General features: G+C 49.5%; 2 protein-coding genes and 1 long non-coding RNA gene across 4 annotated transcripts in view; 2 read left to right on the top strand and 1 right to left on the bottom strand.

The window, feature by feature from the left end:
* The window catches only part of kif1ca (kinesin family member 1C, a), a 32,184-nt gene extending 17,966 nt beyond the window's left edge, over window positions 1-14,218 (top strand). For both annotated transcript variants that reach the window (XM_070855269.1, XM_070855268.1), the window contains exons 15-28: window positions 140-267; window positions 348-427; window positions 947-1,022; window positions 1,236-1,315; window positions 1,852-1,946; window positions 3,429-3,512; window positions 4,245-4,425; window positions 4,510-4,582; window positions 4,685-4,783; window positions 5,077-5,238; window positions 5,804-6,097; window positions 9,583-9,672; window positions 9,768-9,996; window positions 10,388-14,218. In XM_070855269.1, the coding sequence (XP_070711370.1) occupies window positions 140-267; window positions 348-427; window positions 947-1,022; window positions 1,236-1,315; window positions 1,852-1,946; window positions 3,429-3,512; window positions 4,245-4,425; window positions 4,510-4,582; window positions 4,685-4,783; window positions 5,077-5,238; window positions 5,804-6,097; window positions 9,583-9,672; window positions 9,768-9,996; window positions 10,388-11,247 (2,531 nt within the window). In that variant the 3' untranslated portion in view covers window positions 11,248-14,218. The remainder of the gene's footprint in view (window positions 1-139; window positions 268-347; window positions 428-946; window positions 1,023-1,235; window positions 1,316-1,851; window positions 1,947-3,428; window positions 3,513-4,244; window positions 4,426-4,509; window positions 4,583-4,684; window positions 4,784-5,076; window positions 5,239-5,803; window positions 6,098-9,582; window positions 9,673-9,767; window positions 9,997-10,387) is intronic.
* Window positions 14,219-15,314: 1,096 nt separating this feature from the next.
* LOC139223167 (platelet glycoprotein Ib alpha chain-like) lies at window positions 15,315-19,888 on the top strand. The gene is made up of 6 exons (XM_070855139.1): window positions 15,315-15,476; window positions 16,886-16,981; window positions 17,064-17,255; window positions 17,449-17,544; window positions 17,655-17,834; window positions 18,446-19,888. The coding sequence occupies exons 1-6, from the start codon at window positions 15,315-15,317 to the stop codon at window positions 19,886-19,888; spliced, it is 2,169 nt and encodes a 722-aa protein (XP_070711240.1).
* Window positions 19,889-19,974: 86 nt separating this feature from the next.
* On the bottom strand, window positions 19,975-22,586 carry LOC139223321 (uncharacterized). Its single transcript, XR_011585966.1, has 3 exons — window positions 22,550-22,586; window positions 22,075-22,179; window positions 19,975-20,723 (listed from the first exon to the last, which is right to left on the bottom strand). It is a non-coding gene; the product is annotated as an uncharacterized lncRNA (long non-coding RNA).
* Window positions 22,587-25,052: the final 2,466 nt, after the last annotated feature.

Below are 25,052 nucleotides of genomic sequence, written 5' to 3'. Positions count from 1 at the left end.
TACTGGACCAGTTCCAACACTTTTACTACCTACCAGTCACTCACACACCAGGATGTGGACACAGAGGACCCACTTTTATCAGCCCCTCATCGAATCTTCTACCTTATTTTCCTGCGTCTACTAAACCACCCCCCCGCAGGTGACGAGCCGCCGTCTGAAGACGTCGTTCCCGCCGACCCCGACCACCTGATGGAGGACGGGGAGGAGGGAGAGGAGGCGGTCGCCACGGAGCCCATCAGTAAAGAGGAGGCAGCAGAGAGACTGCTGGTAGGGTCAGAGTGTGATGGTGCTGATGTCACAGTCATGTGACAGGCTGCCACACTCACCTGTGTGTGTTGGTGCTGCAGGAGACGGAGAAGATCATCGCCGAGCTCAACGAGACCTGGGAGGAGAAACTGAGGAAGACCGAGTCCATCCGTCTGGAGAGGTAACCGCTGACCCCCACCTAAAATAATCCATATCAGTGTGAGTGATCACTATATTTAGAATATTTCTACTACTTTACTTTGCTGTCAGACAGACTTTTCCTTCTTCTCTTCAAAGCTACCAGACTCCATTCACAAAACCACTAATTTTACCTGACAGAATGAAGGAGCTGTTGGTCTGTTGCTGCCTCGATGGGTCTGTTAGTTTGTGTTAGTGTGTGACTTTGGTGTTTTAAGTGTTTAGTTTAGATCCACAAACTGTTACTCAAACTGTATATTGAGGCAGCAGTAGACCAGCAACTCCTTTGTTCTGTGAGGTAAAATGACTGTTTTTGGCAGTGGAGTCTGGTGGGTTCGGAGAGCGGTGGGCTCTCTGATGAGGTGTTAAGTGGTGAAAATATTCTAAATACAGCGGCCACTTAAACTGATGTTTATTTTATTTAGTTTGGCCTTTTTTAGGAGGCTGAAACCTCAAACCTCAGTTTGATTAATAATAAACCATCTCTCTGTCTCTCGCCCAGAGAGTCCCTGCTGGCAGAGATGGGCGTGTCCATTAAAGAAGATGGAGGAACGCTGGGCGTCTTCTCCCCTAAAGGGGTGAGTCTGTTTTCAGGACTGTGAAGAACACGGAGACCCTCTGACTGAGGCGTTTAAAGCTGCTTCATGTCTGCAGCAGCAGCCATGTTGTTTTTGAACACTGAACCTCCAAACACTCGACCTCTGTGAGTGCCTTGTGGGGTCTGGTCCTGATAGGCTGCACACACACTCTGCACGCTCAGACCTTCTAAACAGAGCTCCTCTGTGCTGCAGACGCCTCACCTGGTCAACCTGAACGAGGACCCCCTGATGTCAGAGTGTCTGCTGTACTACATCAAGGAGGGATTCACCAGGTCAGACTGTTCACACCTGCAGCGGTTTGCTGAGCAGCAGCTGACTACAACATGCAGTCATTATTATTATTAATTATTGATTATCAGTAATGGCGTGGCAGGACTTGAATCATCCTGAAGGGGTTGGTTCTGTGATAATCAGGTATTCTGTGTATTTAACGGCTTTGTACTGAAGAAATCAATCATTTGACACAAAATGCTGATTTTAGAGGGATTTTACTGATTTAGATCTATCAAAATGGTGTCCATAGCAACAGTCTTATGCAGAAATAACTGACCATAGAACGCTTTAATTGACCAATCAGAGTCAGCTGGGATAAATTAAAACAATAAACAGCTGTAGCTCAAGAGACAGGAAGTGGAGAGCGCCTCAGACAGGAAGTGGAGGGCGCCTCAGACAGGAAGTGGAGAACACCTCAGACAGGAAGTGGAGAACACCTCAGACAGGAAGTGGAGAGCACCTCAGACCACTGGACAGCCTGTAGTGACACATCTGTAGTCACAGAGGATCTCTGACGTGGCTGTGTGTGTTTCAGGGTGGGACAGCAGGACGTGGACATCAAGCTGTCCGGTCAGTTCATCAAGGAGATTCACTGTGTGTTTGTCAGTGAGACCAACGACCAGGGAGAAGGTGAGACACCTGTCTGTCTCTCTGCCTGTCTGCTGTCTTTGACTGAACTCCTGGTAGTCAGAGATCTTTGTTAAAACATCCCCGTTTTGACTTTTAAACTTTTTCTCAAAGTTTGTGTCCGTCCTGACTTTATTTATCTTTTAAAATGTGAATGAGACAAACAAACCGGTGACTTCACGTCCTCTAACGCCAGCCGACAGATAAATCCCTCCGCAGAGTAACAACAGACACTGACGTGTTCATAGAAAATCTACAGACAGGAAAAACACCTCACACTGATGAAGTGTGTCGCAGCACCAGACTCCAGCCACAAATATAAGAATTTGAACAGAAGTTTGGTGTCAGTGTTTTTAGGGAGTCCTCTAGAACATCTGGCCACTCACTACAGATCAACACCAGCCTTTTCACTAATTCTGGCATATTTACATTAACGTTGTATAAATTTATTGTATAAAGAACAGGAGAGTTCATTAATATGCACTTTCACTGTTCAATACATTCGTCTGTCAGTTCATCTATTGATGAGCAGAAGTCTGGCGCCCCCTGCTGGTCACACTGATGCAGCAGCAGCACCTCGGATGTCTGAACCGATCAGTGTTCATGAACACTGGAGGTCTTAAAGCCACATTTGAAACAAAATGAGCGACAATTAGAAAATAAAACTAAACACAGTTTCTGATGTTTTCTCAGCTAATTCTTTCACCTGATCTCAGAGGGTAAATCTGTTGTTTCTAACCCTGGGTCTTATCTGTAACTATCCTGGTGTCTGAGTGACTGGTAGGTAGTACAAGTGTTGGAACTGGTCCAGTAGATCACCTCAGCCAGCAGACACCAAACGGGCTGCAAGTTAAACCAGAAACAGTTGTTATATCACTCTCTTCAAAGCCGCCAAACTCCATTGACAAAAACAGGGATTTTACATGAAAGCTGCTGGTCTGCTGCTGCCTCCATCAGGTAGTGTGTTTGTGTTATTGTGCAACTTTGGTGTTTTAAAGGGTCAGTTTGGATCCAACACAACATCTGTGTAACACACAATAACAGACACACTGACTGATGGAGGCAGCAGCAGAGCAGCAGCTCCTGTGTCCTGTTCTCTAAAATCCCTGTTTTAGTGAATGTAGTCTGGTGTGTGTGCAGAGAGCGATAGAACGGCTGTTTGTGGTTAAACCAAAAGGATCTTCCAGGTGTGTGTGTGTGTGTGTGTGTGTGTGTGTGAGCGCTCAGTGAGTGACTCTCTGTCTTTTTCTCTCTCTATAAAAGCTGCCAGGAAATCTGTCAGGTATTGTTTCAACAGTCATGTTACCATGGTGACGTCACCTTCATATTCACACCCATGTTTCCTGTGCCCCCCCGACCCGTTCATACTCTCTCCGGTGTGTGTGTGTGTGTGTGTGTGTGTGTGTGTGTGTGTGTGTGTGTGTGTCTGTCTGTCTGTCTAACCCGTGGCGTCCTGGTCGTTGACCTGTCTCTCTCTCTCCTCAGTGATCGTCACCTTGGAGCCGTTGATCGGAGCGGAGACGTACGTCAACGGGAAGCAGATCACCGAGGCCGTCGTCCTCAAACAAGGTGCCAAAACTCTGGAGTCAAACCCTCCACCGGCCCTTTAGCTGCAGAGCGAGGACCGGAGCGCTACGTCCAGCTCGCATCCACATTAACACGTCAGAAATATGTTTCAATACAGTACAGTACCCAATAAAGAGGTCGTCCTCTCAGGGGGTTTACCACGTTAGAAATCAATGCCTCGCTCTGTCCACGGTGTCGGTGCTTCGGCGTCATCCTGCGTGAAAACGTGTTTCTCCGAACATGTAAAACTGGCGCTAAACCTCCCTGCTGCCAGTGGATCTCTGACATGACGGGAAGAAAAAGCTGCAGTTTAAAGCTCAGACGGAGCCAAACTTCTAAATCCTGAGGCCTGATCTGTAGTTCTGTGTTAGACCTCACAGTCACCTGACCTGCACTCATCTGCTTGGTACAATCCTGTCATGAGCATCAGCTAGCATCAGTTAGCATCAGTTAGCATCAGCTAGCATCAGTTAGCATCAGTTAGCATAAGCTAACACAGCTTTCTTTTCCTGAAAATGATGCGATGAGTGAACCATGACAGTAAAGTTGTAGCCGGACAGATGAACGATGAGCTGAGTCACTATGATAAAATATTCATTACAGCTACTGAAGGAAAAATATTTATGTTTCCGCTCAGCTTGTTTGATATTTAATGCTAAATGCTTTTATTTTGAAGCACTCCGAAGCTTTTATTTTGAAGCCCGCGTCATAAACGAGTGTCGTGCTTACGTCCAGGTCACCGCATCGTGATGGGGAAGAGCCACGTGTTCAGGTTTAACCACCCGGAGCAGGCGAGGATGGAGAGGGAGCGCAGCGTCACGGCCGAGCAGCAGGAGGAGCCGGAGGACTGGAACTACGCCCAGAGGGAGCTGCTGGAGAAACAGGGCATCGACATCAAGCTGGAGATGGAGAAAAGGTAAGAGACGCTCAGGTCGATGCTGATTGGCTGATAGACGCTCAGGTCGATGCTGATTGGCTGATGGGTCTGTCTGTGTTCTAGGCTTCAGGACATGGAGACTCAGTACCGCAAAGAGAAGGAGGAGGCCGACCTGCTGCTGGAGCAACACAGGCTGGTCCGTCTCTGTCTCACCTGTCTGTCTCTGACTCACCTGTCTGTCTCTGTCACTCTATTTGTACAAGCTTACTCTCTAATCAATAATCAATACTCTGATCAGTATGCAGACAGTGACAGTGGGGACGACTCAGACAAACGGTCCTGTGAGGAGAGCTGGAGGCTCATCTCGTCTCTGAGAGAGAAACTACCTGCTAACAAGGTACACACACCTGTCTGTCTCTCACCTGTCTGCCTGTCTGTCTCTCACCTGTCTGCCTGTCTCTCACCTGTCTCTGTCTCTCACCTGTCTGTCTGTCTGTCTCTCACCTGTCTGTCTGTCTGTGTGTCTGTCTCTCACCTGTCTATCTGTCTGTCTGTCTGTCTCTCACCTGTCTGTCTGTCTGTCTCGCACCTGTCTCTCTGCCTGTCTCTCACCTGTCTGTCTCTCACCTGTCTCTGTCTGTCTCTCCCCTGTCTCTCTGCCTGTCTCTCACCTGTCTGTCTCCCCCCCAGGTGCAGTCCATAGTGAAGCGCTGTGGTCTGCCCAGCAGTGGGAAGAGGAGGGAGCCTCTCAGAGTCTATCAGATCCCTCAGAGGAGGAGGATCAGCAAAGACCCCAAACGGGTCACAGTGGACGACCTGAGGATGCAGGCGGTCAAGGAGATCTGCTACGAGGTACACACACACACTCACTCAGGTACACACCCACAGGTACACACCCACAGGTACACACAGGTACACACACACAGGTACACACACACAGGTACACTCAGGTACACACCCACAGGTACACACAGGTACACACACACAGGTACACACACACAGGTACACTCAGGTACACACCCACAGGTACACTCAGGTACACACACACAGGTACACACACACAGGTACACTCAGGTACACACACACAGGTACACACACACAGGTACACACACACAGGTACACTCAGGTACACACACACAGGTACACACCCACAGGTACACACAGGTGTACAGTCTGAAGTCTTTTCTCACTCACTCTGCTTCACTGACTTCTGGAACCTTCTAGCTGAGGTTGGACACATTTTAGGGACATGAAGAAGAAGAAGATCCTCCAAGAAATGACGTCACCAGAAGAAGAAGCAGCAGCAGAGAGCAGAGGGTTAAACATTCACCAGCTGTGTTTGTGTCTCTAATATGCTCCTGTGTGCCCCCCCCCACTGTGTGCCCCCCCCCCCCACTGTGTGCCCCCCTCCCCCCAGGTGGCTCTGGGAGACTTCCGTCACTCCCGTCAGGAGATCGAGGCGCTGTCCATCGTCAAGATGAAGGAACTCTGCCGCATGTACGCCAAGAAGGACTCCAGTGAGAAGGACAGCTGGAGGGCCGTGGCCCAGGACGTCTGTGACACCGTGGGCATCGGCGAGGAGAGGAGCCCCCCCACGGAGGAAGGGGGAGGAGGAGGAGGAGGAGGAGGAGGAGAGGCGGGGGAGGGAGGAGAGAATAAAAACATGTATGACCTGAAGGCTCACATCGACAAACTGACTGATATTTTGGAGGTGAGTTCATGATTGGTCGGTATCAGTCTGTAAAGAAGCGTCCTCTGATTGGTCGGTATCAGTCTGTATAAAGAAGCGTCCTCTGATTGGTCGGTATCAGTCTGTAAAGAAGCGTCCTCTGATTGGTCGGTATCAGTCTATAAAGAAGCGTCCTCTGATTGGTCGGTATCAGTCTGTGTAAAGAAGCGTCCTCTGATTGGTCGGTATCAGTCTGTATAAAGAAGCGTCCTCTGATTGGTCGGTATCAGTCTGTATAAAGAAGCGTCCTCTGATTGGTCGGTATCAGTCTGTAAAGAAGCGTCCTCTGATTGGTCGGTATCAGTCTGTAAAGAAGCGTCCTCTGATTGGTCGGTATCAGTCTATAAAGAAGCGTCCTCTGATTGGTCGGTATCAGTCTGTGTAAAGAAGCGTCCTCTGATTGGTCGGTATCAGTCTATAAAGAAGCGTCCTCTGATTGGTCGGTATCAGTCTGTGTAAAGAAGCGTCCTCTGATTGGTCGGTATCAGTCTGTGTAAAGAAGCGTCCTCTGATTGGTCGGTATCAGTCTATAAAGAAGCGTCCTCTGATTGGTCGGTATCAGTCTGTATAAAGAAGCGTCCTCTGATTGGTCGGTATCAGTCTGTATAAAGAAGCGTCCTCTGATTGGTCGGTATCAGTCTGTATAAAGAAGCGTCCTCTGATTGGTCGGTATCAGTCTATAAAGAAGCGTCCTCTGATTGGTCGGTATCAGTCTATAAAGAAGCGTCCTCTGATTGGTCGGTATCAGTCTGTGTAAAGAAGCGTCCTCTGATTGGTCGGTATCAGTCTGTATAAAGAAGCGTCCTCTGATTGGTCGGTATCAGTCTGTATAAAGAAGCGTCCTCTGATTGGTCGGTATCAGTCTGTAAAGAAGCGTCCTCTGATTGGTCGGTATCAGTCTGTAAAGAAGCGTCCTCTGATTGGTCGGTATCAGTCTATAAAGAAGCGTCCTCTGATTGGTCGGTATCAGTCTGTGTAAAGAAGCGTCCTCTGATTGGTCGGTATCAGTCTATAAAGAAGCGTCCTCTGATTGGTCGGTATCAGTCTGTGTAAAGAAGCGTCCTCTGATTGGTCGGTATCAATCTATAAAGAAGCGTCCTCTGATTGGTCGGTATCAGTCTGTAAAGAAGCGTCCTCTGATTGGTCGGTATCAGTCTATAAAGAAGCGTCCTCTGATTGGTCGGTATCAGTCTATAAAGAAGCGTCCTCTGATTGGTCGGTATCAGTCTGTGTAAAGAAGCGTCCTCTGATTGGTCGGTATCAGTCTGTGTAAAGAAGCGTCCTCTGATTGGTCGGTATCAGTCTGTGTAAAGAAGCGTCCTCTGATTGGTCGGTATCAGTCTGTGTAAAGAAGCGTCCTCTGATTGGTCGGTATCAGTCTGTATAAAGAAGCGTCCTCTGATTGGTCGGTATCAGTCTATAAAGAAGCGTCCTCTGATTGGTCGGTATCAGTCTGTATAAAGAAGCGTCCTCTGATTGGTCGGTATCAGTCTGTATAAAGAAGCGTCCTCTGATTGGTCGGTATCAGTCTGTGTAAAGAAGCGTCCTCTGATTGGTCGGTATCAGTCTGTGTAAAGAAGCGTCCTCTGATTGGTCGGTATCAGTCTGTAAAGAAGCGTCCTCTGATTGGTCGGTATCAGTCTATAAAGAAGCGTCCTCTGATTGGTCGGTATCAGTCTATAAAGAAGCGTCCTCTGATTGGTCGGTATCAGTCTGTATAAAGAAGCGTCCTCTGATTGGTCGGTATCAGTCTGTATAAAGAAGCGTCCTCTGATTGGTCGGTATCAGTCTATAAAGAAGCGTCCTCTGATTGGTCGGTATCAGTCTATAAAGAAGCGTCCTCTGATTGGTCGGTATCAGTCTGTGTAAAGAAGCGTCCTCTGATTGGTCGGTATCAGTCTGTATAAAGAAGCGTCCTCTGATTGGTCGGTATCAGTCTGTATAAAGAAGCGTCCTCTGATTGGTCGGTATCAGTCTGTATAAAGAAGCGTCCTCTGATTGGTCGGTATCAGTCTGTAAAGAAGCGTCCTCTGATTGGTCGGTATCAGTCTGTAAAGAAGCGTCCTCTGATTGGTCGGTATCAGTCTATAAAGAAGCGTCCTCTGATTGGTCGGTATCAGTCTGTGTAAAGAAGCGTCCTCTGATTGGTCGGTATCAGTCTATAAAGAAGCGTCCTCTGATTGGTCGGTATCAGTCTGTATAAAGAAGCGTCCTCTGATTGGTCGGTATCAGTCTGTATAAAGAAGCGTCCTCTGATTGGTCGGTATCAGTCTGTAAAGAAGCGTCCTCTGATTGGTCGGTATCAGTCTGTAAAGAAGCGTCCTCTGATTGGTCGGTATCAGTCTATAAAGAAGCGTCCTCTGATTGGTCGGTATCAGTCTATAAAGAAGCGTCCTCTGATTGGTCGGTATCAGTCTGTGTAAAGAAGCGTCCTCTGATTGGTCGGTATCAATCTATAAAGAAGCGTCCTCTGATTGGTCGGTATCAGTCTGTATAAAGAAGCGTCCTCTGATTGGTCGGTATCAGTCTGTATAAAGAAGCGTCCTCTGATTGGTCGGTATCAGTCTATAAAGAAGCGTCCTCTGATTGGTCGGTATCAGTCTGTGTAAAGAAGCGTCCTCTGATTGGTCGGTATCAGTCTGTATAAAGAAGCGTCCTCTGATTGGTCGGTATCAGTCTGTATAAAGAAGCGTCCTCTGATTGGTCGGTATCAGTCTGTATAAAGAAGCGTCCTCTGATTGGTCGGTATCAGTCTGTATAAAGAAGCGTCCTCTGATTGGTCGGTATCAGTCTATAAAGAAGCGTCCTCTGATTGGTCGGTATCAGTCTGTATAAAGAAGCGTCCTCTGATTGGTCGGTATCAGTCTATAAAGAAGCGTCCTCTGATTGGTCGGTATCAGTCTATAAAGAAGCGTCCTCTGATTGGTCGGTATCAGTCTATAAAGAAGCGTCCTCTGATTGGTCGGTATCAGTCTGTGTAAAGAAGCGTCCTCTGATTGGTCGGTATCAGTCTGTGTAAAGAAGCGTCCTCTGATTGGTCGGTATCAGTCTGTATAAAGAAGCGTCCTCTGATTGGTCGGTATCAGTCTGTGTAAAGAAGCGTCCTCTGATTGGTCGGTATCAGTCTATAAAGAAGCGTCCTCTGATTGGTCGGTATCAGTCTATAAAGAAGCGTCCTCTGATTGGTCGGTATCAGTCTATAAAGAAGCGTCCTCTGATTGGTCGGTATCAGTCTGTGTAAAGAAGCGTCCTCTGATTGGTCGGTATCAGTCTGTGTAAAGAAGCGTCCTCTGATTGGTCGGTATCAGTCTGTGTAAAGAAGCTGCTACATTATTGCTCTGTTCAAAACTACAGGGTGGGGCTACCTGCTCACTGACCAATCAGAGGAGGGTCCTGTCTGAACCTGTCTTCCTTTAGCATGCTAACGTTAGCTCATTATAAAGCTAACACGGCCGTGACTCTTTCAGGAGGTGAAGCTGCAGAACAACATGAAGGACGAGGAGATCAAAGCTCTGAGAGACAGAATGATCAAGATGGAGAGCATCATACCTGTTCAGGTACGTCCACACGTCAGGGGCCATTGGCTGACCGCCAGGCGCCCAGCGACAGCTCTCTGACCCCCCCCCTCCCTCTGGTTTCCTCTCGTTTCTAGGACGAAGACGTGAACGGCCAGGAGGACGGGTCCCCCGAGAACGACGGGGGCGAGGCGGAGGAAGGTGCGCGCGTGCCGGAGGTGAGAGTGAAGCGGCTGATGGACGAGGACCCGGCGTTCAGGAGAGGACGCCTCCGCTGGCTGAAGCAGGAACAGCAGCGGATCCTGAACCTGCAGCAGCAGAACATCACCAAGAAGCTCCGAGGACAGAACCAGAACCAAAGCCAGGGTCAGTGGATCCACATGTCCCATGATGCCGCTCACGTTTAACCCGTGTCACATGATGCCGCTCATGTTTAACCCGTGTCCCATGATGCCGCTCACGTTTAACCCGTGTCACATGATGCCGCTCACGTTTAACCCGTGTCCCATGATGCCGCTCACGTTTAACCCGTGTCCCATGATGCCGCTCACGTTTAACCCGTGTCACATGATGCCGCTCACGTTTAACCCGTGTCCCATGATGCCGCTCACGTTTAACCCGTGTCCCATGATGCCGCTCACGTTTAACCCGTGTCCCATGATGCCGCTCATGTTTAACCCGTGTCAGTCTCGTACAGTGTTGGATCTGAACAAACCCTTTAAATCACCTCTCCCCCCCTGTGTCCCCCGTCCTGCAGGTCAGAACTCCCCCGTTGTCCCCGTTCACCTCCCCGGGACCGGCCGCTTCATCCCTCCGCAGGAGTGCAAGCTCAAGTTCCCCTTCAAGAGTAACCCCGCCCATCGGTTGTCATGGGGACCAGCCAGCGCCGCCCTGCAGGCTCTGGGCCTGGGGGAGGCAGGAGGGGAGGGGGCGGAGCAGAGGGAGGAGGGGGGAGGAGGAGTGGAGGGTAAAGGTTCTCCGTCACCACCTCCTCTTCCTCCTCCTCAGGGTCAGTCCCCTGCTCTCTTGCCCCTCCCCTTCCAGCCTCAGCCCCCCCGCATGCGAACGCCCAGCCCTCATCGTGCCTGGCAACAACGTAACCAAGGCAACCAGGGTAACCAGGGCAGCTTCCACTACCAGCACCACGGCAACAACCAAAACCACCAGCGCCGCCACCGCCGCAACTCTCTGGACAGCTCCACCCACGGCAACAGTAACTATGACAACGATCAACATCATGGCGGCGGAGGTCACCAGGGGCGACCAAGACAGAGGAGGGGGGTGTCGCCCGGGTCAGGCGGGGAGAGAGGAGAGTGGAGAGGAGGAGGAGGAGGAGTAGGAGGAGGGAGGGACAGAGACAGAAGCTTCCATTATAACCCTCACCAGCACCATCAGTTCCACCACCACCCCTACTACAACCCCCACAATGCACCATTCCAGCCAGGACCTCACCCCAACTACCACAGCCTGCCGCGCTCCGGGGCCCCGCCCCCTCCCGCTGACATGATGCTGGGGGCGGGGCCTCCGCAGGGTGGGTGGGGCTTCACCACCCCGCCCAGGATGAGACGACAGTTCAGCGCACCGGACCTCAAACACAACAAGGAGACCCCCATCTGACCTCTGACCCCAGGGAGGCCTCTGATTGGCTGCAGGAGACGGAGGCTGAGGCTGTAGAGAAGAGGCTGTGTGTGTGTGTGTGTGTGTGTGTGTGTGTGTGTGTGTCAGCACCTTTACAATACTGCCTGTCACACACCAACTAACATCACACATCCTGTGTCCTCTGCTCTGTGTGTGTGTGTGTGTGTGTGTGTGTGAGTGCTTGCTCCTTCACGTTTGCACGGGTTAGCTGTTGCCATAACGACACTGTTTTAGGAAAAGCGGATTATTGTTACTTTCTATGTTTGTGCCGTTTGTCAGGCCGATGGACAGGATGGACATTTAGAACATAACGATGTAGTTTTATTGATTTTATTGATCGTTTTGCCTTGACGCTAAAGTGTTAGCCTCTGATGCTAGCTACTGTTAGCAGGAGTCTCCTGCTGAAGCTGTTTTATACTCAACAATGAAGTACGTTGGGTTGTTTTTCCCGAGCAGGAGCAGCGTTTGTATTAAAATGAGTTTGAGCTCCTCTGTTTTAGCTGCTGTTAGCCCAGGAGGCTAACTAGCGTGAGAGGTCTGTGTTAGCATGAGCTAGCCAGTTAGCCTGCGCAGGGAGCAATGAGTGGCTGTTTAGCTTTTTAGGCTAATATGCTAAGTGGTGAAGTGCTGCACAGGCCCAAGTTTAGCACAGGTCAAAGTATTAGCCTAGCCTAGCCTAGCCTAGCCTAGCCTAGCCAAGGCAGCGTTCAAGTTGAATGGGAATTACAGTTTGTACGACTTCAGCAGCAGCTTGGAAGTGACTCAGACTTTTCACCCCTAACATCAGATTTTGCACCTGAGAGCTGTTGGGAACTTTTTCCTCCCGGCCTGAGGCTCGTAGTTTCCGTCTCTCCCGTGCGACTTGAACGCTGCGTCTCTGAGTGCTAAAAAACCAAAGAAGGTTTGCTCTGCGGCGCCTCCTACAGGAGAGCAGCGGGCTGACAGACACACTGCTGTACAGACGGACGGACGGTGGAGAGCAGAAAGACAGAAAACCTCCGATTAGAGGAGGAAGAGGACGAGGTGAGGAAGAGGAGCAGACAGACTGGCATGTAGAACCTTTGGAAGCGTCGTGTGTGTATATTTGAAGTGTTTCCTGACTTATGTGTCGTGATGTTTTTACGAAGATGAATCTATTTTTTAAAAAAGGCTTCGACTTATGAAACACGCTCACCGTCACTGGCTCCGGCAATCATGGGAAACGTAGGAAGTGATACCCGGTAAGGTGATGCCTCATGGGAGATGTAGGAATACCGACTTATCTGACAGACACGGGAGATGTAGGAAATACGAAACACAAGGGATTAAGGTAAATGTAGGGCCGCGTTGGCAAGGAACTCTGGGAAACGGAGTGTGAGATGAGAGAAGACGGACGAGTGAGGAGGAATGAGACCTGAGACGTTCTGTGGGATTTTACAGGATGTGACAATATTTGGTTCTTTCTGTCCACGTCAGCGGGACGAGAAGGGACGAGGAAGTAACCGGCTGCCTTCCTGCGACGTCAGGAAGTTGGAAAATGTGGCTTTTGCCCCGTGTGATGTTGCGTTTAATGTCACTTTAAGGGTAGTTCTTCTTGATGCTGAAACACGCTGATGTGTCACATCATCCATTATTGATTCATCGATTAGAAATCAACTGAAATGTTAAGGAGGAGCTTTAAAAAGTGATGATTGATTATCCAAGTAGTTGCTGATTAGTATTCTGTCTGTGAGGTCTCGTCAGACGCAGGAAGTCATGTGGGGGGGTTTTGTGTTGTGTTCAAAGCACCTCCAGAACGTAGGACGTTGTAATGGCGACCACCCTGCCACAAATTTCCCAGCTTCCCTCGTCGACGTGAACGCAGCCTCCGAGTGTTTCACCTGCCCTGGATGACGACATGTTTACCGCACAGAGCAAGGCATTGTGGGAGATGACGAGTAGAGCGTCTTTGCGCTCCGTCACTTTAAGACCTTTGCACAGAAGGTCAACCAATGGGAGCGCTCCCCCCGATGGCACGGCCAGTCGGGGAGGGAGCCGCCGCGATGATGACGATGACAAAAACACCAGGAATGATTGTGATTGGCCAGAGAAGCATGACATCAGCAGGAGTTTTGCTCTGCTGTCTCTGGAATCAACCAATCACAGGACAATCTTGATAACCTGCTGCCACCGCCGGGCTTGATGGGAAACGATGTTTCCTTTTTGTTCTTTATTTTTTTTAACTTGTTTTTATTTCCAGCTTGGGCTTCTGATTGGCTGATATCTTTTCTTTGTGTACTCATTTGCTTCTTGTCCTGAGTATTTTAACCCCGCCTACATGTTTGACCTTTGCTTTGTGATGTCATGACGCCATCATCACTATCATTAATATGATTATTACAACGTGTCATTATTATTGGGTTCTTTTGGATGCTGCTAAAGGGAGCTTCTTCGCCCTCATGCAACTGCCTGAGTGTGTTCATGTGTGTGTGTTGGACGTCTGTGTGTGTGTATGTGTGTGTATGTGTGTGTTTTCGGGGTTAATTTAGAATCATTATCTAAAGTTTGTTTTACTTTATAAAGGTGGTTTGATCGTTTTTCTTCTAATCGTCTGTGTAGTTTTGTTGTTTTGGAGGTTTGAGGAGGAGGAGGGGCCCTAAGGGGGGGTGAGGGGGCGGGGCAAGAGGGGGCGCTGCCATGGCGACGCCCACTCGAACTCCCCAGACTTACTGGCCCCGCCCCTTCCCTGCACCTCTGCTCCAATCGCAGCCTCAGACTCTGTGACATCACAGCGTCCTCAGGCCCCCGGAGCACAGGCACAGACATGATGACATCACGGCGTAGCCCTCCTCCTATTGGCTCAGAGCCCCTCAGTAGTTTTCCTGTCTGTGTGGGGTTGTTGTGTCTGTTGTTGTGTTTGTTGTATCAGGAACCAATCTCAGGCTCTACCTGCAGACGACAAGATGGCAATAAACCGTCAGAAAGAACGAAACTCAGCGCGACTCGCCTCCTTTACTGTTTCCCTCCAGACAGGCGGCCCTGAACACACCACGGCGGGTGGCTGCATAAAGAACGATTAGAGAACGTCAGCTCAAGTGTTCCCTCTGTTTAGAACATTTTCACCACTTTCACTTGCTGTCAAACAGCCCTCTCTGACAGGGAAGCCCTGCCAGCGCCGAACACCACCAGACTCCATTCACAAAAACAGAGATTTTAGCTCCCAGAACACAGGAGCTGCTGCTGCCTCCATCACTCAGTTTGTTTGTGCCAGTGTGTGACTTTGGTGTTTTAAAAGGTTGATTTGGATCCAAACTAATGAGTCAAAGCAACTAGTCTGGCAGCTGCTGTGTCCTGTGAAGTAAAATTAGTGTTTTGTCAAAGGAGTCTGGTGGCTTTGAGTAGAGCCATATACAGTACAGCAGTGAAATGTTCTAAATATAGCACACACTGATGAACTGATGAAGGTGACGCCTGTAAAGACAAACTCAGGGCTTTTTACTGAAAATTCTTACTGCAGAACCTGTTTTTAACTTTCCTCCAGTCTCCCAGTGATCCACTGACAGCTGTCTGATCATTAATGGATCCACTACAACAGGAGCTGCTCACAGATAATTCTGCTCACTTTAACGGACTCTATTCTGTAGCTCAAAGCGAACTCAGTGAGTCCATGCTGCTGTGGGGGTGCTGCTGCCTGGGGGGCGCCCACAGGAGTGTTGCATAAAAACCAGTAATGGACGGGTGAAGTTCTGTACTTCAGACAATGCTGCATCAAAATCAGTGTAGCTGCTGATCACTGACCCATCAGAGTGTGATAATGGGAAACAATGTGGAAAATAATTCTCTTTTTAATTCAAAACAGAAGTGTGAAACGGAGTCAGTGTCTCTGAGCGGCAGCAGGAAGCTTCAGACATTCAAACAACTCCACAAGCAGGAAAAACAGAAAGTTATGGAGAGTCTCAGATAAACACACTCTATCACTCTTCCTGCTCCAGCAGCTGTCAATCATTCACACACTCACACTGGATACTTACTGGGACTCTGAGCGTTTCCCTTCAGTTTCTCTCAGGAGCTGACCGTCTCGCTCCAGAATGCAGCTCTTCATCCTCCTCGTCCTCCTCCTGTCCCGCGTTGCCGTGGTCACGGCGGTGGCCGGTTGCCACAGCGACAGGGACAAGGACCACCGGCCGAGGGAGAACTGCACGGCGGCCGGCTTCAGCGACGTCCCGGCGGGATTCGAACCCACGACCAAGGTAAGAGATAAAGTCTGATGAATCAGACAGAGACTGAGAGGAAGGTTTAAGGTGGAGACACGACGGCTCCACCTGATTTAATCTGGACAGATTAATGGAGCAGCGATCAACACGCTCACACAAAGGCTTTAGAGTTTTAATGGGCTTAAATAATGATCCATTTTCAGCAGAATCTGCTGTTTCATCAACAGTCTGTGAGCCAAACACATCAGATAATAATCCTGATCAGAACATCAGTCTGTGTGGGTAATAAAGACTGTTAGCTTCACTGATCGAAATAACCACCATCAAGTCTGATGAACGTATAAAAAGTCTAAAAAAACAAGACTATTAAAGAAGAACGTTCTCCAACTGCACAACTGCACCTGATCACAGTAGGTCCACTAAAAGAGCTTGTTTGATCCACTGACAGGCTCAGAGTGTTATTCTAAGTGTGTGACAGCATCATGGAAAGGATCCCTACAGAGAGAGACCTGGAAGATCCTTTTGGTTTAACCACAAACAGCACACACACCAGACTACATTCACTAAAACAGGGATTTTAGAGAACAGGACACAGGAGCTGCTGCTGTAATCGTTGTGTCTTTGGTGTTTTAATACATCAGTTTGGTTACAAACTAAACCTTTAAATCACCAAAGTCTCACAACAACACAAACACACTAACTGATGGAGGCAGCAGCAGAGCAGCAGCTCCTGTGTCCTGTTCTCTAAAATCCCTGTTTTAGTGAATGTAGTCTGGTGCGTGTGCAGATATAAAGGCTGTTTGTGGGTCAGAGTTAGCTCTCCATTATTGTTTCTCCACAGAAATCAAGTATCAGGTGTCAGAATCTGATTGGTCATGACTACACAGCACCTGTTCTCTCATATTTCATGTTCTCTCGTGATTATGAGACGCTACGTTCTCTGATGTCTTCATTAGTGTTTGTTTGGGACAGCTGGACATCCTGTGGAGTTCCCCTCAGAGGAAACTTGTTGTTATCTGAGACGTGCAGCGTTTGAAATGTGAGCAGAGCAGCTTGATTAAACTGACAGCAGCAGATAGGAGTGTTTTTAAGGCAGTAAATTATCTTCTGAGGACACGCAATAGTGGAGAGCACGACTCAACAGGCATCTCCGGCTGAACCCTGAGAACCCAAAGAATCGATGCATGACGCTCTACAACAGGTTTAAGATGTGAGGAGAAACAAAGTGCTAGTTAAACATATTAACTAGACTCACTGCTAGTTAAACATATTAACTAGACTCACTGCTAGTTAAACATGTTAACTAGACTCACTGCTAGTTAAACATATTAACTAGACTCACTGCGTGTTTGACGGACAGGAAGACACCACTGGTTCAGTCCGATAAGACGACAGCTTGACAGGAAGTGTTTTCCTTCTTCTTCTTCTACTCTCTCTGTTTTCAGGTTCTGTTGTTTCCCAGAAACCTGTTCTCCAGTCTGTCCTGGTCCTCCTTCGCGACCTTTACAGAGATCTATGAGATCGACCTCACAGGCAACAAGGTGAAAACAGATAAATACTGAATCTAAGAGGTTAAAGCCAGCTGATGTTGTTGGCACAGATTAAAGACGTGTGTGCGTCCAGGTTCCAGAGGTGCCCCCCAGCGTCTCTCCGCTCCTGCCCAGCCTCAGTGTCCTCCGCCTGGGCTCCAACCGCCTCACCTCCCTCCCCGACGGCTCCTTCTCCGCCTGTCCGGCCCTGACTGAGCTCTACCTGGAAAACAACGCCATGGAGGCCCTGAGCGACCGCACCTTCTCTGGACTCAGCCGGCTGGAGGTCAGCGCGTTAGCGTTAGCATGTTAGCGGTCGGTATCACACAGCGTGTTCGGGGCTAATTTCAGAACTTGAATCATAATCTGAACCATTTAAGGAGTCAGGATGAAGCTCAGCAGCATGTTAGCTGTTAGCTTAGCTTCCATACCTGGATACGTTCAGCGCAGCCCCTCTGACTGGTTGTCCCACCTTCCAGATCCTCGACCTGTCGTCCAATCGTATCAAGGTGCTCCCGGCCCTCATGCTCCACCCCCTCGCCGCCATAGAGACGCTCTTCCTGGAGGACAACAAGGTGTGTGAACACCCGAGAGAATAAACCTTTACATGTTTGTTGCAGTGGCCGTCTATGTTCTCACCTGCCGGGGGCGGAGGGGGCGTGTCTGACTTTCCTTGTAATTCCAGATCAAGGTGATGCCAGATGATTGGTTCAGCCAGAAGGAGGAGGTGCCGTACCTGTACCTGTCAGCCAATCCCTGGGCCTGCTCCTGCTCCCTCGGGTACTTAAAGCGATACCTCGACGACTACGACTACAACATCTACGTCAGGGACGGCCCGCTCATCAAGACCGACCCCGACAGCGTGGTGAGTAAAGAAACGTCTGGTTTGGAACGGTTCCTCTAAAAACACCTTCAGGGTGACATCACAGGGCGTCACAGACCAGCCAATCAGAGGGTGTCTTTGTGGGGGGGCTCAGATCTGTGCGGGAGGGCGGGACGCCGACGCTGCTCATGTTTCCAGGAAGCTGAAAACACACACTTGTTTGGTTTTGATCACTTTGACACGCTCATAGTCAACAGGGGCACTTTGTTATGACATCAAACACAGATTTGAGGGCAGACAGGCAGATGGATGTACACCTGGGAGTAAAGAAATCCAACATGGCCGCTCCTCTCCTGCTCTCCTGGGGAACCACCACCATGTGGATGTTGTCAGTCTGATAATGAGGCTCTCTAACGAAGCCGTCAGCTCATCCAGGTGTTGCAGGGACCTGAAGGCAGCAGCTTCATGGTGACCTCCTCTTCCTCTCTGTCAGAGCACCTGACTGTGACGTCCCGTCTCCTGGAGACTGGAGCTGTTATTTCCTGAACCTGCCTCAGACCTGGACAGAATCCAGTCCAGATGAGGGTTTACATCAGGTTCAGAGTAAAAACAGGATCCATTCACTCCGGCTGTGACTCGTCTTCTGTCCTCAGGCGTGCGACTCTCCGCCGTGGCTCCGAGGGACACCTGTGGTCAAGCTGGAGGAATCCCACCTGTGTCCGAGCTCCACGGACTCAGGACCAACCGGAGACTTAGACCAGCCGCCGACCATCAGCACTGATGTGACAACTCCTCCTCCTGCTGCTCCTCCTCCTCCTCCTGCTGCTCCTCCTCCTCCTACTGCTGCTCCTCCTCCTCCTACTGCTGCTCCTCCTCCTACTGCTCCTCCTCCTCCTACTGCTCCTCCTCCTACTGCTGCTCCTCCTCCTACTGCTCCTCCTCCTACTGCTGCTCCTCCTCCTACTGCTGCTCCTCCTACTGCTCCTCCTACTGCTCCTCCTACTGCTCCTCCTCCTACTGCTGCTCCTCCTCCTCCTACTGCTGCTCCTCCTCCTCCTACTGCTCCTCCTCCTCTTCCTACTACTCTTGGTATCACTACTCCTCCTCCTCCTCCTCTTCCTCCTCTTCCTCCTCCTCTTCCTCCTCCTCTTCCTCCTACTCTTCCTCCTCCTCCCACTACTCCGGCAAAACCTGTCAGGACGGTGACCCCGACGGTGCGGCCCCAGGTGGACACCCCCCCCCCCATGTGGGCCCCGCCTCCACGCGCTGTAGTGGGCGTGGCCAGAGGAGCAGGCGTGTTCTGCTTGTGGCTTTTCGCAGGAGGTCTGCTGCTGTGTGTGGCGTCGGCGGCGTGCACGCTGGCGACTGCGGCGGCGCTGGCGGTCTGGTACAGGAGGGTGTACGAGCCACTGAGGAGGGGGGGGGGAGGTAATGAGGGGCTGAAGCTGTTAACGTACTGCGGGAGGGAAGGAAAGGAGGTGGCAGGAGGAGGAGGAGGAGGAGGAGGAGGGACGGTGTATCGATCCGTTCTCCTCATCCACAGAGACAGAGGAGAAGCTGTGGAGAGGGAAGATGGAGGGAGGGAAGGTGAGGGAGGGGGAGCGAGAGGGGAGGAATGCCTCGTTGTCCCTCTGGAGCCGACTAGAGAAGGAAGGAGGAGAGAAGGAGGAGGAGAGAGGGAGGAGAGAGGAGTGTACAGGAAGACAGTGTACCGTCTGATCAGCAGGGAGGAGGAGATAGACGGATGGAGGGATGTGATGGAGGAATGGCAGGTCTCTGCAGAGGATGGAGGGAGGAGGAGAGAGGAAGGAGGTGGAGGAGAGGGGAGAGGAGGAGCTGGAGGAGAGGGGAGAGGAGGAGGAGGAGGAGAAGGAGTTTCCAGGAAGTGCTACAGTGTAATTCTGAGGGAGGAGAGAGAGGAGGCGGGGGGAGGGAGAGAGGAGCTGGACTGGGTGGTGGGGGGGTGGGAGGTGAAGAGAGGAGGAGGAGGGGAGGAAGGAAAGGAGCCCAGAAGCAGCTGGGGGGAGTGGCTGGCACATTATTTACCCAGCATGCCCTGGGGAGTGACCACGCCTCCTGATGATTCCCCTAAATAGTCATGGCCACGCCCCCAGGAAGTGACAACGGCGTCGGTCACATGACGCTGCTGGACCCAAAAAAAAAAGACGTCTGACAATTTGATCCATTTGGTCCGAAGACGATTTAATAATTTTATCCCAACTCAAGCTAACGTATGACAAACAGGAAGTTAGCACACAGCTAACAGGAAGTTAGCACAGACGCTAGTGCACACGCTCCATGATATGGGAGTGTGAACGTCTGTCAGAAGATCCAGCTGATTCTGAAGTTGAACCCTTTTGGCTTCACGCCCGCCGCTGCAGACATACAGCGTCACAGGGTCGAGTCCTGAGGACACCGACGTCTGCGTTTCCTCACGTTCACACGAGCTGAAAACATTTTTACGGTCGACGTAAAACATGTTGACGCTTTAAAGAATACACAATGTCAACATGCTCATTTACATCCACACATGATATAATTAAACACGTTCACTTCCTCCTCTTGTGTCTTTGTTGTTTTAAATAAATGTTTTAAACAAAAAGCGTCTCAGTGTTTGTGCCTGTTTTCCCTCTGATCACTGGAACAGACTTCATTTTGAGTGCACTGGACAAAAGACCTGCCCACACTCCTCACAGCCGTACGGTTTCTCTCCAGCGTGGCTCCGTTCATGAGTCCTGCAGCTTGAAGAGGAAATGAAAGCGTTCTGCAGCGGTGTGGTTTCTCTCCAGCACAGTGAACGCTTGCCCACACTGGTCACAGCCGTACGGTTTCCCTCTCCTGTAAACTCTCTGCTGAGCATTTAATCGATGTGATGTAGAGATTTCTATCTCACGGCGGTGACATCCGGCTTTTTTTGGCGGCGCTCTGTTTCTATAGCGACAGAGAGAGAGAGAGTGAGGTAACTCTACGGCCATCGACCGTCCATCTCCACCGTTTCCTCTACATCCAGTGATCTGTGGCACCAAGTCAGACGCTAAAACAACAACTTAATATTCCACAGTAGAATATTTAAGTGTTTCTAAAAGCTGTGAACGACTACAGCAACACAAAACACAGCCACCAACATTAGGGAGGTCAAGATCAGCCGTTAAACTGAGAGGCTTCACAGAACCAACTCCAAATCTCTTCATCCTGAACAGATCTGAATGGAGTTTGGTTGGTTGTGAAGGTGAGAAACTGAACTGAGTCAGATTCAGTCAGTGGGGGAGGATCTGATCAGCTTTAACAGACACCACAGACAGACCTGTCACCATCATTATCCTTTATAGATACACAGCATGCAGTCTTAAGATGATGATGGATACTGAGTAGTTCAGTCAAACTGTTCGCCATCTGACTTAAAGTGCTGGCTGCAGTAACCATAGCAACAGGGACGCAGTCAGAGCCTCCGTTTACAACGTGCTAACAAGCTAACTGGTTTCCAGCACTGAGTGTCCTCCTCCACCACAAGCTGCAGGAAGTAGACCGATCCCCTCTGACCTCACTGAGACTCTGGGTCACATGATCACTTTCTGATCACGCCTCTGAACTGTTTAATCATCATTGATCCCGTTCACTGGGAGATCCTGCAGGTGAAGTCAGCTGATCTGAACGTCTTCACGCTGGTTTGGGGACACTGACGCAGCCGTTAGCTGCTACTGCTAACTAGTAAACATGCTGTGACGTTATATTTACTGATGATCAACCGTGTGCAGCGTTATTTATGCTGAATCTAGCTAGCATAATGTTAGCTTTGTGGCTAGCATAACCATAGCTTTGTGGCTAGCAGCTGAGATGAGGGACTAGAAATATCTCCTGTTGTCATGTCGTATCTATGATCCGTCCTATTTACTGGACTACGGAGTGTTTCATTGCATATGAACCTAGTGGAACGGTAATGGCTCTTCCAGGTATTAGTCAGACCCTCAGGTGATACTGGGGAAACCGTTACAGCTACCGACAGTGACAGAAATCTACATTATTTGGAGAAACAGCCTGAATAAGTCACTCCTGATGTTTCCTCATGTTCAGTTTCTCACCTTCACAACAAACCAAACTCAGATCTGTTCAGAGTGAAAAGAGCATCAGGCCCAATATGGCCGACAGACAGCCGCCACTGAGGCGTCTACATTTCTATATTTCTACCTATCTATGTGAAGGCTGGTACGTCACCTGGACGTCTCATTTACCTGGAAAAAAAGACACAACATGGCGCCCAGAGGATGAACGTGAACAAACTCACCTCAGGTGAAGAGCTCCTGCTTCCTTCTTCAAACCCCCTCAACACTGAGGCGACACACAAAATGGCCGCCGCCGTTCCTCCTTTCCCGCCAGCGAGACATGACGTCTGCAAACGGAGACAGCCGATAAGACTGACGGCGGTCACGTGGGACCGCAGGAGCGACATAACCAGGAAGCAGTTTTCAGAAATGAGCAAATGTTCACAAATAACCGAATTAAAATCTTATTTCAGCCCAAAAGTCGTGAGTCTGATGAACTAATCTCACAGTTTAGTGCAACTTCAAAAGAAAAGCACCAGGAACAGCAAACATTTAGCTGTAATCTCACTACAGAAGAACAGCGGATGTGGTTCAACAAGTCAAACGGCCACAAAACGACCTGAAATAACTGATTCACGTTGGGAAGTTATTGCCAAGATGGCGGCGGAGCGGGCCGTTGATCCGTACCTGAGATTAAAAAACCAACAGGTGACTCACCGGAGGCAGCGGGAGGAACCGGCGCTGCTAACGGTTCTATCCAACATGGCGGCGGTGACGCTAGCAGCAACTACAACGAGACTTCCGCCGCGATCCCTTCAGAATAAAACACGCCTGCCGAACTGTGTAGTTTGTCCTCACACTAACAAACCACCTGTACCTGCACAAGACAAACACGTTCACACCTTTAGCGAAACAGTGTTAGCGCCAACAGAAGCGTCACAACTAGAACTTCCGGTGCGTATCCTTCAAAATAAGACAGTGGTTTGCGGTTCTCCCTCACATTTCTGTAACAGCCGTCTCTTTCCGTCCATTTTATATCATTATTAGTATTTCAGGAGTAATCTGTATCAGCATCAGCAGTAAAAGCACACAAGTATGAGCAGTTTCATGTAGTTATCAGTATCAGTAGTAGTTTGTAGCTACTGGAGGATGATACAAGTTTGTTAAAATGGGGGGGGGGGGGGTAATTTCAGCTAAAAGATTCAAGATTCAAGATTCAAGATGTTTATTTGTCATGTGCACAGTAAGAACACGGTGGTGACACTGAGCAATGAAATTCTTACTTTGTTCGTTTCCCTCCACAAAACAAAAGAATAAAAATACAGCAGCAAACATCAGAAGAAACAACTGAAGCTTTCCAACCACAGAGATGTGACCATGTTCTCTCTAACCAGGTCACATGTTCCACCCAGCAGCGATGTGAAACCCACAGAACCACACGACAAACACCAGAGCGACACTTTTATTGGTGCTGCAGAGAAACAAGCTGAAAAAGAGCAAAGCTACAGATGAACCACAGAAGAAGAGAGTGGATTGTGTTGATGAGGACAGGAGGCGCTGTGACACCAGTGTGGTTCAGAGGACGTGGAGGAAGAAGAAGGTCCTGACGTGGAGGAAGAAGAAGGTCCTGACGTGGAGGAAGAAGAAGGTCCTGACGTGGAGGAGCAGCTGCAGGCTGGCTCATCAGCAGCTGGACCGCTGAGGAGGTGTGAAGGTCGACCTCAGTGAAGAGACGACTGGAAACTCTGGACTCAAACACAAACAGTTCAGACAAATGAGAAGCTGAGAAACAGCCCCCCCCCCCAGCAGATTAACAGGTTCATTTATTCAGAAAATCAGTTTTCACCTAAATAAACCAAGATGTCATCCTGACAGAAGCTTTTTTTATTCTGACAGACAGTATTTCCCATCATTGTTAATATAACAGAGAGAGAGACTGCACTGTGTGATGTAGAAGCACCAACATCACAGGTGTGTGTGTGCGATATGTAGATATATAAAAAGTCAAATGAACCGAACATGGAAGAGTCCAGAAACACAGCTGTTGTGGTTCTGCAGAGAGTTTTAGTTCTTTCTAACCTGGTCAGTGTTTCCAGGGTGTTACTACAGAGTCGAGCTTCATCACGTTCATCATGGCTTTACTCTTAGTTTTATCACAACATGTCGTCTGAAGGACACGAACAAGAAAATACACCGTATTCGACGATATGCAGACAATGGAACTGTCTCTGTAGGAAGTGAACTGAAGGGAGCTCAGAGCTCAGTGTTAAACTGCTTCTCTCAGCTGGATTAATGATGGAAATGATCGACTGCAAATGCCTTTAAATCCCGCTGAGACAGTTTGGACCTGTTGAGTTGACAAAGAAGGTGATTTCATGCTAAGAGCTGTTTTCGTGACTCACCGCTGTCGCTCAGACTCCACATGTCAGATGAACTCGTCTTTAATCCGAGTAGCTCCAGAGTCTGACGGCTCGTCTCAGAGAGAGCAGATCAGCGACACTGAGACTGGCTGCGTCTGTCAGGAGGTCTTAGAGGTGACGTCCGAGCTCAAAGTGAAGCAGGAAGCGTTAAAGGCAGCTTGTGATAAACAGCCGAGTGGTCGTCCTCTCTCCAGACACCTCCCTCCCTCTGCGCTGCTCCTCTTTGTTCCTGTGAAGCTCGCTGACGTGGACGGGAACAGTTTGTAGCTGTGATAACAGCGGAGCTGGGAGACAAATTAAAGAGTGGACATCATGGATTTAGTAGAACATCACAACTGTGACTTCCTGAAACCTTTGAACACTAGATTTCTCTCTGTTTGCTCTTTATTCTGCTTTTCCTCACTTGTTCTCTCAGTTTCGATCAATGAAATCATATTTCTATAACAAACTTTGCTGATCAGTAAAGGTGTTTGTATCTTTCTCCCTCTTGGTGATGTGAAAGCAACACTTCTGTAAAACCAGCTCAACCCACAAACTTCCTCTGCATGCGTGAGTTTACTGACAGGAAAAGAGGCAAACCATCACTAAACACAGTGAGACAGGTGAGGAGGGGTGAGACAGGTGAGCTGCAGACGGGTGAGCTGCAGACAGGTGAGCTGCGGACAGGTGAGCTGCAGACAGCCCAGCGTCCGTCTGGTGGAGGAGACTGAAGAGAAAATGATGGTTTCTGGGAGTTTTAAAGGCTTTCAGCTCGTCCTCATGCACAGTTTGTCTCACCTGAGAGTGAAGTAAGTGTTCAC

Source organism: Pempheris klunzingeri, chromosome 23, assembly GCF_042242105.1.
Source record: "Pempheris klunzingeri isolate RE-2024b chromosome 23, fPemKlu1.hap1, whole genome shotgun sequence".
In the NCBI taxonomy this organism is placed as follows: domain Eukaryota; kingdom Metazoa; phylum Chordata; class Actinopteri; order Acropomatiformes; family Pempheridae; genus Pempheris; species Pempheris klunzingeri.
Note: the sequence above shows the minus strand (reverse complement) of the source record. Positions and strands in the feature narration are given on the sequence as shown.